This window comes from Orcinus orca, chromosome 20 (genome assembly GCF_937001465.1).
Source record: "Orcinus orca chromosome 20, mOrcOrc1.1, whole genome shotgun sequence".
NCBI lineage: Eukaryota > Metazoa > Chordata > Mammalia > Artiodactyla > Delphinidae > Orcinus > Orcinus orca.
The window spans coordinates 54,373,612-54,392,548 of NC_064578.1; the positions used below are offsets into that span (position 1 = coordinate 54,373,612).

Here is an 18,937-nt window from a genome sequence, read left to right on the forward strand (position 1 = left end):
GGTCGCAGAGTGGGGCAGGACTGGCGTGAGGGAGGAAACAGGGAAGAAAAAGATGGCCACAGAGAAAGGAATAGGGAGACAGATAAACCTAATGAAATGTAAAGATGTAGTAGTGCGGGTACAAGGGAGAAACAGAGTCCAGATGGGTGGCGAGTTCTTTGGATGTGGACAATTAAGTTGTGATATATCGATTTCTGGCTTTAAAATCTAATAAATGTAATTTTTGTTTGTTTGACTTACATAGACAAGGATCAGAATTGAAAAACTGGCTATAAGGTTTGTGAATTTTGTAATTATTTGAATCATAAGATGACTTCCATATTCAGTTCCTATTCAGCCATGGGGCAGTGACTTGACTCAGACAGTTGTCCTTCACCCCCTTACATTTCTTGTCAGGGAGTAGAGGACTGGGTAAGAAAAAACTGTCAGCACATGGTACCTCTTGAAATGAAGAGGCCCTACAGGTGACCTTTTCAGAATTCATTGTCACCTGATTCTGTTCAGTCAATTCAGACCTTCTCCGCAATGTGTCCCCTCTGGGCCTCAGGGAGCCCACTCGTAACACAGAGATGAGAGACTAGACCAGAAATTCTCAGTCTGAGCAACACTTAACCCCTGAATTCATTGGTGAAATTGGGTGTGTGTCTGTGTGTGGCAGTTCTTTTTCTTTGAGTATAATTTATTGCAAAGGTAATATCAAGCCTATGTGAGAATACAGACAAAAAGAAGAAAATGGAAATCATTTCTAATCCCACTCAAAAAAGATGGTATTAACCTTTTAGTATATATCATTATAGTCTTATTTTATGGATAAAGTTTTTTTTTTTTTTTTTTGCGGTACGCGGGCCTCTCACTGCTGTGGCCTCTCCCGTTGCGCAGCACAGGCTCCGGACGCGCAGGCTCAACGGCCATGGCTCACAGGCCCAGCCGCTCCGCGGCATGTGGGATCCTCCCGGACTGGGGCATGAACCCGTGTCCCCTGCATCAGCACGCGGACTCTCAACCACTGCGCCACCAGGGAAGCCCTGGATAAAGTTTTAATAAAAAGTATAAGTAGCACTTTTTATTTGGAGTATAGTTTCTTTACATTGCTGGACTGTCGGATTCTGCTGTACTGCAAAGTGAATCAGCCATATGTATACATATCCCCTCTTCTTTGGATTTCCTTCCCATTTGGGTCACCACAGAGCACTGAGAACATACTGTGTAGCCTTCCCTGTGCTATACAGTATGTTCTCATTAGTTATATATTTTATACATCGTAGTGTGTATATGTCAATCTGACTCTCCCATCATCCCTCCCCACCTCCCCCCCCCACCCGCTGTGTGTGGCAATTATTTTTGAAGAGAGCGTCTAGTCGTATTTAGAAATTTAAATGGGTCACAGTCATCCCAGAATGTAAAAGTAAAACAAACCCCAGAAAGGAGACGAGAACATAGGCTCAGAGTTAAAGTGACCATAGTGAGATGTATTTCTCTGCAGAAGGTTTAAATTTGAAGAGAGTTTAGTCAGTCCTGGCACTCATATCTCCACTGGCTGTTACTTGTCTTTATGACAAAGTCCAGTCTCCTCACTGTGTCTACACAGCCCTGTATCATGCTCAGGGCCCTGCCAGTGTCTCCAGCCTCATCTTGGGAAGTGACCGTTTCCTGATGGTTCACTCTGCCCCGCACACATTCACCTTTTTTCTGTCCCCAAACCCCAACACGTGTTCTGTCTCAGATCTTAGTTCCTGTTCTTACCGTTGACCTTTAAGTCGCCATGGCTCAGGCCCTTTGTCCTCCACATGTTACTTCAGAGATATGTCCCCTTCCCCTTCCTCCGACAACCTCTGTGAAATTACCCAGGGTTTACTGCCTCTGTATCAGTCACCCTCAACAGAAATGTACTTGTGTATTGATTATTTTTAGTCTTTCGTGCTTAACCTCCATTGAAGGACACAGTGTTCATCATCTTCCCAGGGTCACTGCAACACCTCACTCTGGGGATGTTTTCAAGGCTAGGATTGTTGATTGGGCTGAGTACACCTCAGGAAATATCAAGGTGCCAGGGCAGGTAATGAGGATGGTTCTCACACTTGTTTTGGACATTTCCACTCTAATTGATCCTTACCTTATGTGTCTGTTTCCTCAAGAGCAAAAAGATGTAGGGAGGCCTAAAAAGTCCTGTACAGCTGGTGTCCTCAAGCAGTGGGTGACATGTTCCCATGTTTAGTGTGCTGTGTCAGTGCTCTGCTGTAGCCCCCAGGTGTTCCAGGCTGTGCACATCAGGTGACCAGTCGCCACCTTGGACAGGAGCCTTGCCTTCCGGCAGGTCATCTGCTCAGAGTCCAGGATAGTGGTTTCACTGTGCTAAGGGTGGGCAGAAGTCTGGAGCCTAATGGGGCATGAAGGAGGCCTCCCTCAAAGAGCTAGGGTATCTTTTAATTACCTGTGAGTGGGTAGAACAGGAGTCAAGAAACTTGGGAACTGTCTGCTTTGAGTCTCCGTAAATGAACTCAAATCCCTTTGTAACTGGACTTGATGACGTTCCCAGTTGTTGGTCAGTTTCCCAGGATGGCCGACTTCTTGACCTTCATAATGAATGGCCAGTGTCCTTTGGGTGGCAGCTTGTGTGTATTTCTGTTGCGATGGCTTTGCTGGGAGGTCCTTGTGCCTTTTAGCCCTGTTTGCCCATGAGTGCATGGAGGAGAGGCAGAACAGTTGGGAAGTTGGAGGGGAGCCTGTAGGGGTCTTCAGGAGGGATGTGGCAGCCAGTGTGGGCTTCAAGGTGAGCCAAGTGAATGGTGTGGGCACCTGTCCCTTGCGGGGTCAAGGCATCTGGAGAACTATTTGAAAGGGATGTCTTAATTGTGGTTGGAGCACCTTGAGGTGGTATGTGTAGTTGTGGGCTTCATTACATGAACTGAATTGCCATAAAGTCCTAGCTCAGGTTCCCTGGGACATAGATGCTGAGACTGAGGATTGCATGCATTGGTTGCATTGAATAACTCATGGTCACACCTGAGTAGGAATGAAGGCAGTGGATTTAGAAAGACAAACGTTTTCCTCCTATGCTCTTAGAGATATGACCTGAGCTGTGCAAACAGCACGCTCTGGGTACAGGTGGATGGACACCATGGTCCTGAGGGAATGGATCTATAGGGTGCCCCACAGAATCCACTCTATGCATTGACTCACGTTAGGTCTTTTGAGAGTGGGAGAATCATCGTGCAACCCTTAAAGTGATACACAGAAAATTTTAGAGATCGTTTTGTGGGTTACCTTTGGTATTTTTGAGCATTTTATTGTGTAAGTGAAGACCATTTCAGATGCACTTTGAAAGATACAGTGGAGAATTTGGGCCATTTCATTGGGAGAGGTTGTGGTCTGACTGTGGCATGTGCATTATTGCATGTGTCTCTCTTTTAATTAGTAGGTTTTGGAGATGACAGTGTTTGGGCTGGAATTGTAAATGAAAATACGGTATCTTAGGTTTAATGGGTCCTTGGGTGTCTTCACATGTAATTTTTGTGATAATTATTACACAGTGTATATATCTGCCAAATAATCACATTGTATATCTTATATGTACACCATGTTTATTCATCAACTGTACATTAATAGAGCTTGGGTAAAAAAGAAAGCGTGAGGTGTGCTGGGCTCGCCTCCTCTAGGTGGTGCTCAGCCCAGGCTTCACATTGATTTGAGTAAGGCATCTTCATATGTTTTATACCCCTGACCAGAGATGCCTTTTAAAGGAGCTGGGATGGGGCCCAACATGAATAATACTTAAGGTTCCCCAGGATGTTCCAATCTGGATCTGTCATTGAACATCAGGACTCTTGAGTCCCCCCGTTTCTGAGGGCTGAGATCTGGGCTGAGGGTGAGGGCTCTGCTCTGCGTGGGGATGGATCAGGGCTAGTCTGTGACCTGCAGGGGATCGTGGGTCCAGCTGAGGTGCCCGCTGCTGCTGGGTACGTGAGGGCCTCACCAGGAGGGGAGCCTGATCTGAAGGAAAGGGTGGGAAAACTCACTGGTTGGTCTGTGTGTGGGAGTTACTGTCCTGAGTCCCTCCTGGGACAGTGGGCAGCAGAGGACCGTCTGTTCCCCATGCTGAGGGCTTCCCTGTGTGTGTGGTGGTGACTCAGGAAGGGGGTGTGTTGATTCTAAGCATTAAACAGCATGTTTTCAACTCTCAGGTAGACCTCTAAAGAGTCCTGTTGTCTAACAAAGAAGCCGTTAAGAGAAGGAAAAGAAAAGGAGTCAGGAATGGCTGTTTCTGAGGTAAAGTCATATTCTCAGTTGATTCTTCAGTCTTTCCTTTCTGAAGTGCCCTCAACTGGACTTGCTAATCTTGTCTCACTCTGAGGTATCCTTCCTGACACGTGTACATTCACCCTTATCTAGTGCCTTCCCTCAGTCCCTGTCATGTCCACGTAGATTTCATCTCCCTGAGGTTCCAGTGGACATTGTCTTAGGCAGGGCTTCACACCTATGGATTGTGGATGGGGTCTCAGTGCTATTGGGCAGCAGGTATTGTTAAAGGGCTTCATCTGAGTGTACTGTCTGCTCTCTGTAAATTCCATGACCCATCCTGTTCATGGAATCATCTGAATATGCACAATACTTGGTAAATTCTGGAAAACTGAACAATAACAAGAAATTTGTTCTGATTTTTTTTATAATACACTAGAAGCTAAATGAGTGAGTCACTGACTTCAAAATCTGAATGATTGGAAAATGGAATGGTAAGTTCAGAAAGAGATGTCAGTGATAGAGGGTGTTTTATTCCATCATCGATTTTTTTTTTTTTTCCATCATCGATTTTAAACTATGAAATCAACAAAATTCTCTGCATTCTTCAAGTCACTTTCTTCCCCTCCGTTTCTCAGGGGTTGTCTTTACACTCTGTTGATTGCCTTTTTCATGACAGAGAGGTTTTTCTGTTTTATGCAAGTAAGGTTCCTACTTTCTTCTTTTGCTGGTAGATACCCAGTTTCCCAGCAGCATTTGTCACTGAGACTGTCCTTTTTCCATTGTGTAGTCTTACCACCCTTGTGAGTACATTTTACACACATGCCAAGGATTATTTGTGAGCATTCTGTTCTGTTCCTTGGCTTTATGTGTCTGTGTTCATGCCAATACCACACCATCTTGATTAATTTGTATGTAATGTTTTGATATTCAAAACGGGCCTTCTCCATCTCCCTCCTGTTTCAAGAGTATTTTGGCCATTTTGGGTCCTTTGAGATTCTCTTAGCATGTTTTTTTACCATGTTTTTTTGTATTACTGCAAAGCATGTTTTTTTATACCATGTTTTTTTCTGTTGCTGCAAATATTGCCATTGGAATTTTGACAGGGATTCTTTTGTATCTATAGAACACTTTGGGACTGTGGTCATTTTAAGAGTATTAAGTCTTCCAGTGCATGCATACCGGATATCTTTCTATTTGTGTGTATCTCCTTGGATTATTTTCAACAAGTTTTGTAGTTTTCAGTATACAAGTGTTTTACCTCCTTGGCTAATTTATTCCTAAGTATTCTGTACTTTTTAATGCTGTAGTTAATGGGATTGTTTTCTTAACTTTTTTTGACATTTTTCATTCCATATAGAAATTTGTCTGATTTTTGCATGTTAACTTTTTTTTTTTTTTGCGGTATGCAGACCTTTCACTTTTGTAGCCTCTCCCGTCGCGGAGCACTGGCTCCGGACGCGCAGGCTCAGCGGCCATGGCTCACGGGCCCAGCCGCTCCGTGGCATGTGGGATCTTCCCGGATCGGGGCACGAACCCATGTCCCCTGCATCGGCAGGCAGACTCTCAACCACTGCGCCACCAGGGAAGCCGCATGTTAATTTTTTTATCCAACTTTTCTAAAAATTTTTTTTGACATAGTTGGGGGTTTTTTTGTTGTTTTGTTTTTAATTAATTTATTTATTTACTTTTGGCTGTGTTGGGTCCTCGTTGCTTTGCGCGGGCTTTCTCTAGTTGCAGCGAGCGGGCGCTACTCTTCCTTGCGGCGCTTGGGCTTCTCACTGCGATGGCTTCTCTTGTTACGGAGCGTGGGCTCTAGAGTGCACAGGCTTCAGTAGTGTGGCACACGGGCTCAGTAGTTGTGGCTCGCAGGGTCTAGCGCACAGGCTCAGTAGTTGTGGCACATGGGTTTAGTTGCTCCAGGGTGTGTGGGATCTTCCCGGACCAGGACTTAAACCCGTGTCGCCTGCATTGGCAGGCAGATTCTTAACCACTGCGCCATCAGGGAAGTCCCGACATAGTTGTCTTCTTGTAGTATCTTTGTGGTTTGTCCGTATAAAACTTGTCGCCCACAAAAAAAGATAATTCCTTTTTAGTTATCTTTGATTTCTTTTTACATTTAATGGCTTTGGTAGGATTTTCAGTACTTCGTTGAATAGTAGTGAGTGTGCATAGCAGAGAGTGTGCATGCTTGCCTTCCTCTTGATGTGAGAGGAAAACCTTTTAGTTTTTGACTGTAGAGTATAATGTTAGCTGTGTTCTTTTCATATTTGGTGTTTATTATGTCGAGATAGTTTACTGTTTCTGGTTTGTTGAGGGTTTATATCTTGAAAGGTTGCTGCATTTTGTTAAGTGGGTTATTTCTGCATCAATTGAGATGATCATATGTGGTTTTTTCCTTTATTCTGTCAACGTGTTACATCACATTAATTGATTTTTCTATGTTGAGTCAGCCTTGCATTATAGGAATAAAATGTACTTGGTGTTGATTTGAATACATTTTCTTCATGTGCGGTTGAATTTGATTTTGTAGTATTTTGTTAAGGATTTTGCATCGGTATGTGCGGGTGATATTGGTTTTGTAGTTTTCTTTTCTTGTGTCTTTTTCTGGCTTTGGTATCAGAGTTAAGCAGGCTCCATAGAAGGAATTTGCTAGTGTTCCCTCTGAGACTATTCAAGAAGATTTTAGCAGGATTAGAGGTAATTCTTCTGTACATGTTTGGTACAATTCAGTAGTGAGGCTATCTTGTCCTGGGTTTTTCCTTGTTTGAGATTTTTGATTATTGCTTGAATCTCCCAGTTATAATTCTATTCAAAGTTTTTATTTTGTGATGATTAGGCCTGGTTAGGTTTGACGTTTGTAAGAATTTACCTGTATCTTCTAGATTATGTAATTTGTAGGCATTATTGTTCATAGTTCTCCCTTATCTTCCTTTAAAAAACATTTCTGTGACATCAGTTGCAATCTGTTTCCTGCCTAGTTTTAAAACACCAACTTTTGGTTGGTTGATTTTTATTTTGTTTTCCTACATTCTGTTTCATTTATCTCTCATCTAATCATTCTTCTCTGTTTCTTTCTAGTAATTTTTGTTTAGTTTTTTCTTTTTCTCCTTCCTTGTAGTGAATATATTCCTGATTTGTGTTCTCTTCTCTTCTTTGTTGTAGGTGTTTAGCAGTGTAGACTTCGCTTTTTGTACTGCTTGACTGTATAATTTTTAGTATGTTGTGTTGTTACTTTCATTTAGATATTTTAAAAGTTTCCTTGTCTTCTTTCAAGTATTGGTTTAAAAATGAATTGTTTAATTTCTACGTTTTTGAAATTTTTCTGTTTTCCTTCTGCTGGCTTTTTGAAGTTTGGTTTCATTATGTTTGGAGAAATACTTTTTATGATCTGAGTCTTCATGAATTTGCTAAGATTTGCTTTGTGGGCTAACATGTAGTCTGTGACGGAGAACGTTTCATGTGTGCTTGAGAAGCATGTGTTTTCTGCTTTTGTTGGATGGGGTGATCTCTGTGGTCTTGTGAGTCTATAGTGTTGTTCGGGTGCTCTGTTTCCTTTTGGTCTTCTCTTTGCTTCCATTGGTACTTAACACTGGGGTATTGAGGGGAACTCTGTTAGGTGTTTAAATATTTATAATTGTTATATCTTGGAGAGTTACCCTTTTTTATGATAATATAATGTCCTTTCTGTCTTATGTCAGTTTTTCTCTTTAATTCATTTTGTTTGATATCATGCAGTCATCCCTGCTATCTTTGGGACGTAATATCTTTTTCCATCCTTTCCCTTTTAGCTTTTCTGTGTCCTTAGATTTGTGAATGTTAACAGTTTTAACTCTCTGACATGCTGTTTCTGTGTCTTGCTCTAGCTCTCTGTTTTCCTCCTGTTACTTCCTCTAGTGGTCCCTGCTCAGCCACACCGTACAGTGGTGAAAGTCAGGAGCCCTGGCCAGCCCCCTTCACTCCACTGTAATGTCAGTGGGAATGCATTGAGTATTTCCCTCTTTTTTTTTTTTTTTTAATTTTATTGACATATAGTTGATTTACAGTGTTGTGTTAATTTCTGCTGTATAGCAAAGTGACTCAGTTATACATATATATTCTTTTTTATATTCTTTTCCATTATGTTTTATCACAGGATATTGAATTTAGTTCCCTGTGCTCTACAGTAGGACCTTGTAGTTTCTCCATCCTATATATACTAGTTTGCATCTGCTGATCCCAAACTTGCAATCCTCCCCCCACCACAATCCTGCAACCACAAGTCTGTTCTCTGTGAGTCTATTTCTGTTTCGTAAATATGTTCATTTGTGTCATATTTTAGATTCCACATATAAGTGATAACATGGTATTTGTCCTTTTTTTTTTTTTTGCTGTACATGGGCCTCCCACTGTTGTGGCCTCTCCCATTGTGGTGCACAGGCTCCGGACGTGCAGGCTCAGCGGCCATGGCTCACGGGCCCAGCTGCTCCGTGGCATGTGGGATCTTCCTGGACCGGAGCACGAACCCGTGTCCCCTGCATCGGCAGGCGGACTCTCAACCACTGCGCCACCAGGGAAGCCCCGGTATTTGTCTTTTTACTTACTTCACTTAGTATGATAATCTCTAGATCCATCCATGTTGCTGCAAATGACATTCGTTCATTCTTTTTTATGGCTGAGTAATATCCCATTGTGTGTGTGTGTATCACATTTTCATTATCCATTCGTCAGTAGACATTTAGGTTGTTTCCATGTCTTGAATTTTGTAAATAATGATCATATGTACATAGGGGATCATGTATCTTTTGAATTATAGTTTTGTCTGGATATATGCCCAGGAGTGGAATTGCTGGAACATATGGCAGCTCCATTTTTAATTTATTGAGGAACATCCACACTGGTTTCCATAATGGCTGCATCAATTTATATTCCCATCAACAGTGTAAGAGCGTTAACTTCTCTCCGAATGTTTCCTTCTGATCATCATGTTTGGTGAAATGTTCTTACTTAATTGCAATATTTTTTTCCTTTTTTTTTTTAATGGTTTTTAATTTTCCAGTAAGTTTTTAACTTTACTATTATGATAATTTTTTTCTGAATCTGTTGAATTAATGTATAATAGTAATAACTTTTCTAATTTTGAATCTGTATTTTTTTATATATATAAATTTATTTATTTTATTTATTTATTTTTGGCTGCATTGGGTCTTCGTTGCTGTGCGTGGGCTTTCTCTAGTCGCGGCGAGCGGGAGCTACTCTTCGTTGCTGTGCGTGGGCTTCTCATCATGGTGGCTTCTCTTGGTGCGGAGCACGGGCTCTAGGAGTGCGGGCTTCAGTAGTTGTGGCTCGCGGGCTCTAGAGCACAGGCTCAGTAGTTGTGGTGCACTGGCCTAGTTGCTCCGCGGCATGTGGGGTCTTCCCGGACCAGGGCTCGAACCTGTGTCCCTTGCACTGACAGGCGGATTCTTAACCACTGCACCACCAGGGAAGCCCCTGAATCAGTGTTTTATTAGTGGAATACACAAATAAACTCTTTCACACTTGGTGAAATGTGTTTTTCTTTCAGGGTCAGTTGACACTGAATGATGTGGTCATCGAATTCTCTCAGGAGGAGTGGGAATGCCTGGACCCTGCTCAGAGGGCCTTGTACAGGGACGTGATGTTGGAGACCTACAGAAACCTGATCTTTGTGGGTGAGGATAACTTCCCTCCAAATGTTGGTAGGGTTTCTTTGCATGTACCCTTATTTGCCTTTTGGAATCCCATGCCTTGCTTAACTGAACTCAATGCCTTGATGTCTCAGACCACAGGAGTTTAAAGGTGCCATTTCTTTAGATGGTCTGCCCACTTCATGATACACCAGGAGTTTTTTCCAGTGCTTAAGTATTTAAAACACCCAACTGGAAACTTTTAAAATAAAGGGGTCTCTTGCTCTCTCATCTCTCCTTTTGGACTTGATTCTCTTGAATGCTCAGTTTTCAGTCCATATAGATCAGAGCTGATGCCTCCAGACTCCAGTCCCTGGGCCTTTCTGGATTACACCCCCATCTGATATTTTTTAGAAGATCTAATTATAAGATGGGAAAACACTGGCTGCTCTTTCATTCCATCTGGCACCTCAGAACCTGCATGGAGCTTTCTCAAGCCCTGTCTGCTTGTTTAGATCTGTCGGCCATTTCTTCTGTTCTGACTTTGCCACACCCGTCAGGGATGTGTGTAATAGGGAGGTGCATTAGATCTTCTGTTATTGTAACTTACGGAAACTCTAAAGACGGTGGACAGAGAGATCCTCGTTTTAATCCCCAGTCCTACATGGGGAGAACATATGAATCTTTCTGGCTTTCTCTTGGAATCTATGGGTTGAGCTCATGATTCCATGTCAAGGACCCATAATATCTGAACCCCGTATCTTATATTTTTTTCATTTCTTATTGCTGTACTTAGGAAATGTATATTCTTTCTGATTTAATATTCTCCTAAGTTTGTATGATTTTGCCTTTGAAAGTTGCTTTTGAAAGACATGCTTCTAGGGACTGAAATTTTATCTTGTTTCTTGCCTTGATAATGTACCTGTAGTTAATGGACAACTTCTGGTGTATACTGTGGAATGGGTTTGCTGTGTAACAGAAAATTTTTGATGGAGAATACTTTTCCTCATATGTTGTAAGACCCTGATAAGTCTTTGCAGTTCTTTTTCTGGTTTTGAGGAATATCACCAAAACATGTCTCAAAGGCACTGTGACAGTGTTGTTCACATGTAATAATTACCATCGTTTGAGCCTCAAGAAATGGTATAGGAATTTCTCCTAGGGATAACATTGTCCAAGTTCACATTCTCGTGTTAGGCTATTGACTCAACCGTCATGCCATATTTTTTGTTGCCTGTGCGTGCTGTTGTTCATGATACCGTCACAGCTAATTTTGAAGCGTCTTAATGAGACAGTTTGTGGAGTGATACTTTATCAATGGTGAGCTATCATTTTTTTGTTTACAGCACTGCTGCTTTCATTTTGTACATTTCTATGGGTAACAAGTGGTCTTGATTTTATTAATTTTATCATCAGGTCTATGTATTTGATGTTACTATTAGTGTTTTTGTTTTCTATTTTCCATGTGAGTGTTTGATTGGGGAAGAGCCCCCTCATGGTAGAATTTTTGTTGTATAGAAATACATTGATTTTTGCATGTTGATTAAATGTCTGATAATTTATTATTTCTAGCAGGGTTTTTTGTTTTTTTCCAGAATCTTCAGGATTTCTACAAATTAGATCATATTGGTTTTAAACAGATAATTTTGTTTCCTTTTTATATTTGGATACTTTTCATCTCTTTTTTTCCCTACTTGTTCTTGTTCCTACTAGGATTTCCAGGAATAAGTTTTTAGAAGTACGAGCAAGTATCCTTGTCCTATATCTGATCGTAGAGGGAATGCTTTCATTCTTTCACCATTGAGCATAATGTTAGCTGTGTGCTGTCAATACATGTCCTTTATTGTGTTGAGGTAGCTTTTTAAAACTTTTTTGGTTTATTGAGTATTTTTATCATGAAAGGCTGTTGACTTTTTTCAAATGCTTTGCCAGCATCGATTGAGACCATCATGTAGGGTTTTTTTAATATTCTCTTTTTTGTATACATTTATTTATTTTATTTACTTATTTTTGGCTGTGTGGGTCTTAATTGGTGTGTGCGGGCTTTCTCTAGTTGCGGCAGGCAGGGGCTACTTTTCATTGCGGTGCATGGGCTTCTCATTGCGGTGGCTTCTCTTGTTGCGGATCACGGGCTCTAGGCGTGTGAGCTTCAGTAGTTGTGGCACTCGGGCTCAGTAGTTGTGGCTCGTGAGCTCTATAGCACAGACTCCGTTGTTGTGGTGCACAGGCTTAGTTGCTCCATGGCACATGGGATCTTCCTGGACCAGGGATCAAACCCGTGTCCCCTGCATTGGCAGGTGGAATGTTAACCACTCTGCCACCAGAGAAGTCCTTTTTTCATTCTCTTAATATATTGTTTTACACTGAATGTTTTCATATGTTGAAGCATCCTGATATTTCAAGAATGTATTCTCTTTTATGGTATATAATCCTTTTAATTTGGTGTTATGTTTAGCTTACCATTGTTGTATTGATGCTTTTTGCATGATTATTCATTATAGAGATTTTAGTCTGTGTTTTTTTTTAATGTCTGTCTGGCACTGGTATTAGAGTAATTCTCGTGTCATAGAGTTTGAAACTGTTCCTTTCTCTGTGTTTCTTTGGGGGCAGAGTTTAGGAAGAGTATTCTTAATTGTTTGGAAATGTTGTCTAGAATTCTGCAGTGAATGTATCTGGCCTTTCTTGTTGAATGGTTTTTGATTAGTGATTCCATCTTTTTTCCAGTTACTGGTTCATACAGATTTTAATTTCTTCTTTGGTTAGCGTTGATAGGTTGTTTTTCTAAGAATTTATTTACTTCTAGTTTATCCAATACTTAGGAATAGAATTGTCTTAATATTTTGTTCTAATTTTCTTGATTGTTGTCGAATCAGTTGTAATGTCCTCTCTTTCATTTCTGATTTCAGTAATTTGAGTCTTTACTCTTTTTGGTAGTTACTCTAGATGTAGGTAAGAACCAAGTTGTGAGCTTGCGATTTTATGTAGTTTTTATTCTCTGTTTCATTGATTTGTAATCTAATGCTTTTTACATCTGCTAGTTTTGGCATATTTTCTACTTCTAAATCATTTATTTTTTAAGTTTCTTGAAATTTATTTACTTGGTAAACCACAACCTTTTTTGTCTACTTATTTGTATTTTCTCTTTCCCGATTTATTGAAATTTAATTAATATATATCATTTTATCAGTTTAAGGTGTACTGGGTAATGATTTGATCCAGTTGTATTGCAAAATAATTACCTTGGTAGGTCACTTAATACATTCATCTGTGACATAATTACAGTTTTTTATGTGTGGTGAGAACATTTAAGGTCAACCATCTTATCAACTTTTAGGCATATAGTATAGTATTGATAATTATAATTACCATGCTGTACATTAAATATGTAGAAATCTTTCAACTTAAAACAGTAAATTTACTCTTTTGACAAATATCTTCCCATTCTACTAACCCCTAAACTTTGGTAATCACTATGCTACTCTATGTGACTCTTAGTTTGGCCCTTTTTTTTTATATATATATGTTTTACACATAAGTGAGATTATTGAGTATTATTCTTTCTCTATGCACTATTTTACTGAGTCTATACCCTTGTTGTCCATCTGTATTGTTAAAACTAGTAGGAATTTTTTCTTCTTTATGGATAAATGATATTACATTCTGTATATCTCGCAGGGTTTTTCCCCATTCATCTGTTGGACACTTAGGTTGTTTTGATGCCTGGGCTATTGTGATTACTGCTCTGATAAATGTGGGAGTGCAGGTATCTTCTAAGACAGTGATTTCATTTTTTTTGATATATTGCCAACACTGTAATTGCTGCATTATATGATAGTTTTGTTCTTTTTAAAATATGTTGAGGAACTTTTATAGTTTTCGATTTCTTTATATCTGTATGTTTGTGTATAGCATAAACTCATTCATCTGTTTTTGATGGCCTTCTTCTGGCTTTTCCTTCAAGTTTCAGCTAAGAACATTCTTGTACATCTTACGGAATATTATGTGTGCTCTTTGTGAATATATGCATGGAAATGGGACTTATGGAATATTCAGTTTATGCCTTACATAGGAAACAATGTGATAGATGTAAACCTGCTTTGTTTCTATAATACTTCATTTACTCTGTTTTTAAATGTCTTCGGTGTCTGTTCCATACCTATACTATAATTCCCACTGTTAAAAATGGAGCAGTATTACGTTACTTGCTAGGCCAGTTCTTTTCTTTTAACTTCAGTATTTTCAGTTGCCTCATTACTCACACTGTAAAAATGATCCCCGTTCATCCATTGAACAACTTTCTCAGGACACAACCTAAATCATTATGTGCAGTTATGATGACTCAGAAACTATTTCAAGTAGGGGTGAGTGAATAATGTTTTTAGTTCCATGGGTCACTTCTTCTTGCATCTCCCCGGAAGTTTTTTCTCTAAACTCCTGGTATTTGTGTGTTTAATGTTAATTGCTATGTCCTTTGTGATCATGGTGGAAAAACACTTTTTTTGAGAGCTCATATAAGTTTTTACAATTTGAATGTTTTGTCATAGTGTGTTTCAAATTAGGCCACCCTAAACTTTTTTTTTTTCTATACAGCAGGTTCTTATTACTTATATATTTTATACGTAATATGTCAATCCCAATCCCCTAGGCTACCCTAAACTTAATTTGAATTACGTGTTATCACTTTCTTTAGTAAGTAATCCTATTTAGTGTTTCTAAACATTTGAACATAATGGTTGCACAGTTTCATAACTGATTGTTTATAAGTATTACTTTTGGTATAATATCATGTATTTAACATGAAACATTTACTCATGCATTGTAATGAGTAGCTCATGTATGTTTCTTTATGTCTTGTAGATATCTCTCATATATATGTGATCAAGAAATTACAACTAAAGTCAAACACCGATAAAGGTGGAGTATTCCAAACATTGATGTTGGAAAGACATGAAAGCCAGGGGATCAAACATTTTTACCTCCCGGAAATTCAGGAAAATACGTATGACCATGGTTTTCAGTGGAGAGATGATGGAAGAAGTTACAAAAATATCCCCATATCCCGTCACCAAGATGTCACTGATAGAAGTCCACATGGTGGAAGGGATGCAAAAAACAAGCCTATTGGAAATAGACTTGTGTTAAGCCTTCAGGGTGAACTGCATATGTTTAAAAGTAAACAGAAAATTGATGAATTTAATAAAGCTGTTAAGAGTATCAGCAGTAGTTCCTCATTTTCACCACTTCAAGGAATTTCTCCTCCTGTCCAAACCAACATTTCTAACAGATATGGGAGTGATTTTATGCATCCTTCAATACTGACACAAGACCAGAGCCCACACAGGGAAGTACCTTACAAGTGTAATGAGTGTGGCAAAACCTTTCATCAGGTCTCAAATCTCAGGAGTCATCAGAGAATCCATATAGGAAAGAAATTGCATAAATGTGATGTATGTGACAAGGTCTTTTGCCGAAATTCATACCTTGTAATTCATCAAAGAGTTCATACTGGAGAGAAACCTTACAAGTGTAATGAGTGTGGAAAGGTCTTTGATAAGAAAGGAAGTCTTGCGGTTCACCAGAGAATTCATACTGGAGAGAAGCCTTACAAATGCAATGAGTGTGGCAGAACCTTTCCTATCGGCTCATACCTCAAAAGACATCAGATAACACACATTCAAGAGAAATTATATAAATGTGATCTATGTGGCAAAGTCTATCGTCAGAATCTATCCCTTCAACGTCATCAGGGAATTCATACTGGAGAGAAAACTTACAAATGTAGTTTTTGTGGGAAAACCTTTCTTTGTGGCACAGACCTCAGGAAACATGAGCTAATCCATCCAGGAGCAAAAGCATATAAATGTGATGTATGTGGCAAAGTCTATGGTCAAAATTCATACCTTAAATGTCACCGGAGAATTCATACTGGAGAGAAACCTTACAAATGTAATTTGTGTGGGAAAACCTTTTTTTTTAAAACAGGCCTCAGGAAACATGAGATAATCCATACAGGAGCAAAACCATATAAATGTGATGTATGTGGCAAAGTCTTTAATCAAAAATCAGTCCTTGTGAATCATCAGAGAATTCATACTGGAGAGAAACCTCACAAATGTAATGAGTGTGGCAAGTTCTTTCGTGAGAAGCAAACCCTTAGAAGGCATCAACAAGTTCATACTGGAGAGAAACCTTACAAATGTAATGAGTGTGGCAAGGCTTTTAGTATGAAAGGAAACCTTGCAGCTCATCAGAGAATTCATACTGAAGAAAAACCTTACAAGTGTAACAGCTGTGGCAAAGTCTTTCGTGAGAAACCAGCTCTTAGAAGGCATCAACGAATTCATACTGGAGAGAAACCTTACAAATGTAATGAGTGTGGCAGAGCCTTTCGTGAGAAGCCAGCCCTTAGAAGGCATCAACGAATTCATACTGGAGAGAAACCTTACAAGTGTAATGAGTGTGGCAGAGCCTTTCATGAGAAGCCAGCCCTTAGAAGGCACCAACGAATTCATACTGGAGAGAAACCTTACAAATGTAATGAGTGTGGCAAAGCCTTTAGTCAAAGTTCAACCCTATCAAGTCATTGGAGATTACATACTAGTGAGCAGTCTTACAGATATAATGAGCATGGCAAATTCTTAAGTGTGCTTTCAAGCCTAAGTTAATACCATCAGGTAATCTATATTGGAGAGAGACTTTAATAATGTTTTGATGTGACAGGCTTTTTGCAGGTGTCCCCATCTTAGGCTTTATTAGATAATTCATTATGGATAGAAACCAGATAAATGTAATTATTGTGTCCTGTCTTTTAAACGAGGAATTTATTCACCGAAGAATTCATTCTGGAGATTACCTCACAAATGTTATGAATGGGAGAGAAAACTTTACTCGGGGCTCGCATCTCACTAATCATAAGACAGTCCATACTGAACAGAATGTTACAGCTGTTCTCCACCTTGGGACCGCTTTATTTTTTTTTAACGCTCCTTAATACCTGCCTCCATTCTTGAATATGCAGTATATGAATGTATTTTTTCTTGTTCTTTCATGTGTCTAAATAAATGTCATGGTGTGCACCTTGATTTTTATTTATTTATTTATTTACTTATTGGCTCTGTTGGGTCTTGGTTGCTGTGCGGGCTTTCTCTATTGGCGAGCAGGGGCTGCTCTTCGTTGCCGTGTGTGGGCTTCTCATTGCGGTGGCTTCTCTTGTGGCAGAGCACAGGCTCTAGGCACTTGGGCATCAGTAGTTGTGGCACGCAGGCTCAGTAGTTGTGGCTCGAGACCTCTAGAACACAGGCTCAGTAGTTGTGGTGCTCGGGCTTAGTTGCTCTGTGTCATGTGGACCAGGGCTTGAACCCCTGTCCCCTGCATTGGCAGGCAGATTCTTAACCACTGCTCCACCAGGGAAGTCCATCAGTGTATTAATTTTAAAAGATCAGTGTTCATGGATTTTCTTTTAAAAATGAGTATTATACAATGGGAATGTTTTTGTTTGAGAAATGAGAAATTTCATATATTCACCCTTAAAAAATGTTTTTATTTTTGCTAGTTTGCACTTGTGGTCATTCACTGGAGTATAGTAGAACCCCACCCCAAGTTGGGTTTGGTTATTGAGGGTGATATTAACATTGAAATGTTATAAGAATGTTACATAATTCAACTTTCTAGGCACATGTTAGAGACTTCCAAGGTGTTTAAAAAATGGTTTGAGAGAACAGGGAATGGTGATTGGTATGGTGTGTTAAGGAAATTACTTGATGAGGCTTGACGTTTGAACTTCCAGGTTAAATCAAAGAAGGGACCCTTCAGGCTTTTTTTATCAGCTTGCTCAGGAGGAATGGGAAGATGTTGTCCCGAAGATTAAAAAGGGTCAGTAATCAAACACTGAAAAATGGAGTCTAACTGTTTGACAAAACAGTGAATATTTGCTCTTAAAACTCCTGATTTCTTTTTTTTTTTTTTTTTTGCGGTATGCGGGCCTCTCACTGTTGTGGCCTCTCCCGTTGCGGAGCACAGGCTCCGGACACGCAGGCTCAGTGTCCATGTCTCACGGGCCCAGCCGCTCAGCGGCATGTGGGATCTTCCCAGACCGGGGCACGAACCCACGTCCCCTGCATCGGCAGGCGGACTCTCAACCACTACGCCACCAGGGAAGCCCAAAACTCCTGATTTCTTGATAAGGAACACCACACTTTTCTTTATGATAATAATGTATTACATTTTTTTGTTTGCAGCACACATTCATCTCATTGTGCAATATGGTTGTTGAAAATGCTTATAAAATATTAAATAAATTGCCTAAGGTATTTTTATCCTAGATTAATAAAAATGGGTGTTTGGAAGTGTTTATCAGATAATATAAGCAATTTACTAGAAGAGCAATTATTGATAGGCTCCTAAAATCTCAATTTCAAATTGTGGTATTAAGCAATGTGGTCTTACATGGTTTTCTACTGTAAGATATATATATTTTTTTTTTGGGCTGCACCATGCAGCTTAGGGGACCTTGGTTCCTTATCCAGGTATCGAACCCGGTCCCTGCATTGAAAGATCAGAGTCCTAACCTCTGGCCTGCCAGGGAATTCCAGAAAAAAATTTTTTTTGAATACAGTTTTTTCTTAGCATGACTTTTTTCTTTCCCCATATATTTCCCTTGTTTTAAACCAAAGGATCTCTAAATCCATGGGTTGTTTTAGGATTCCTGTGAAATGAAACTGAACATAACTCAGTGAGAGGTAGAAAGTAGAGGCACTGTAAATATGAAGAGAGTTCCTTTAGGACTTTAATTCCATGGAAGCCTTTAGGACTTTAGTTCATTTTAGAATGTCACGAGGGTAAACTGAAATCTTTTAATGTGGGAGCTGGCTGTGGTCAGGTGTTTCAAAATGCAGTATGTGGAGTTTAGGAAGCACACAATGAAACCAAAAGGATTAATGAGATAGACCCCAAGAGTCCAACTATAGTTTGTAACAAGGAGACAGTCTCCATTGCCAAATGCCTGGAAGCCATTCTGCCATTTCCCAGTGATGTATTGACATTCAAAGGCAGAGCTCCTTGCAGAGAAAATAAGA

General features: G+C 39.8%; 3 protein-coding genes across 4 annotated transcripts in view; 2 read left to right on the forward strand and 1 right to left on the reverse strand.

The window, feature by feature from the left end:
- Positions 1-18,937, reverse strand: part of LOC101281293 (zinc finger protein 665) — a 369,078-nt gene that overhangs the window by 187,453 nt on the left and 162,688 nt on the right. The window lies entirely within an intron of this gene.
- The window catches only part of LOC105747735 (zinc finger protein 836-like), a 94,072-nt gene that overhangs the window by 31,606 nt on the left and 43,529 nt on the right, over positions 1-18,937 (forward strand). The window lies entirely within an intron of this gene.
- LOC101280614 (zinc finger protein 260-like) lies at positions 9,782-16,945 on the forward strand. Its single transcript, XM_033411779.2, is given in 3 exon segments — positions 9,782-9,908; positions 14,721-16,389; positions 16,391-16,945. Coding segments are annotated over 3 exon segments (1,818 nt in total). The 5' UTR covers positions 9,782-9,874; the 3' UTR covers positions 16,506-16,945.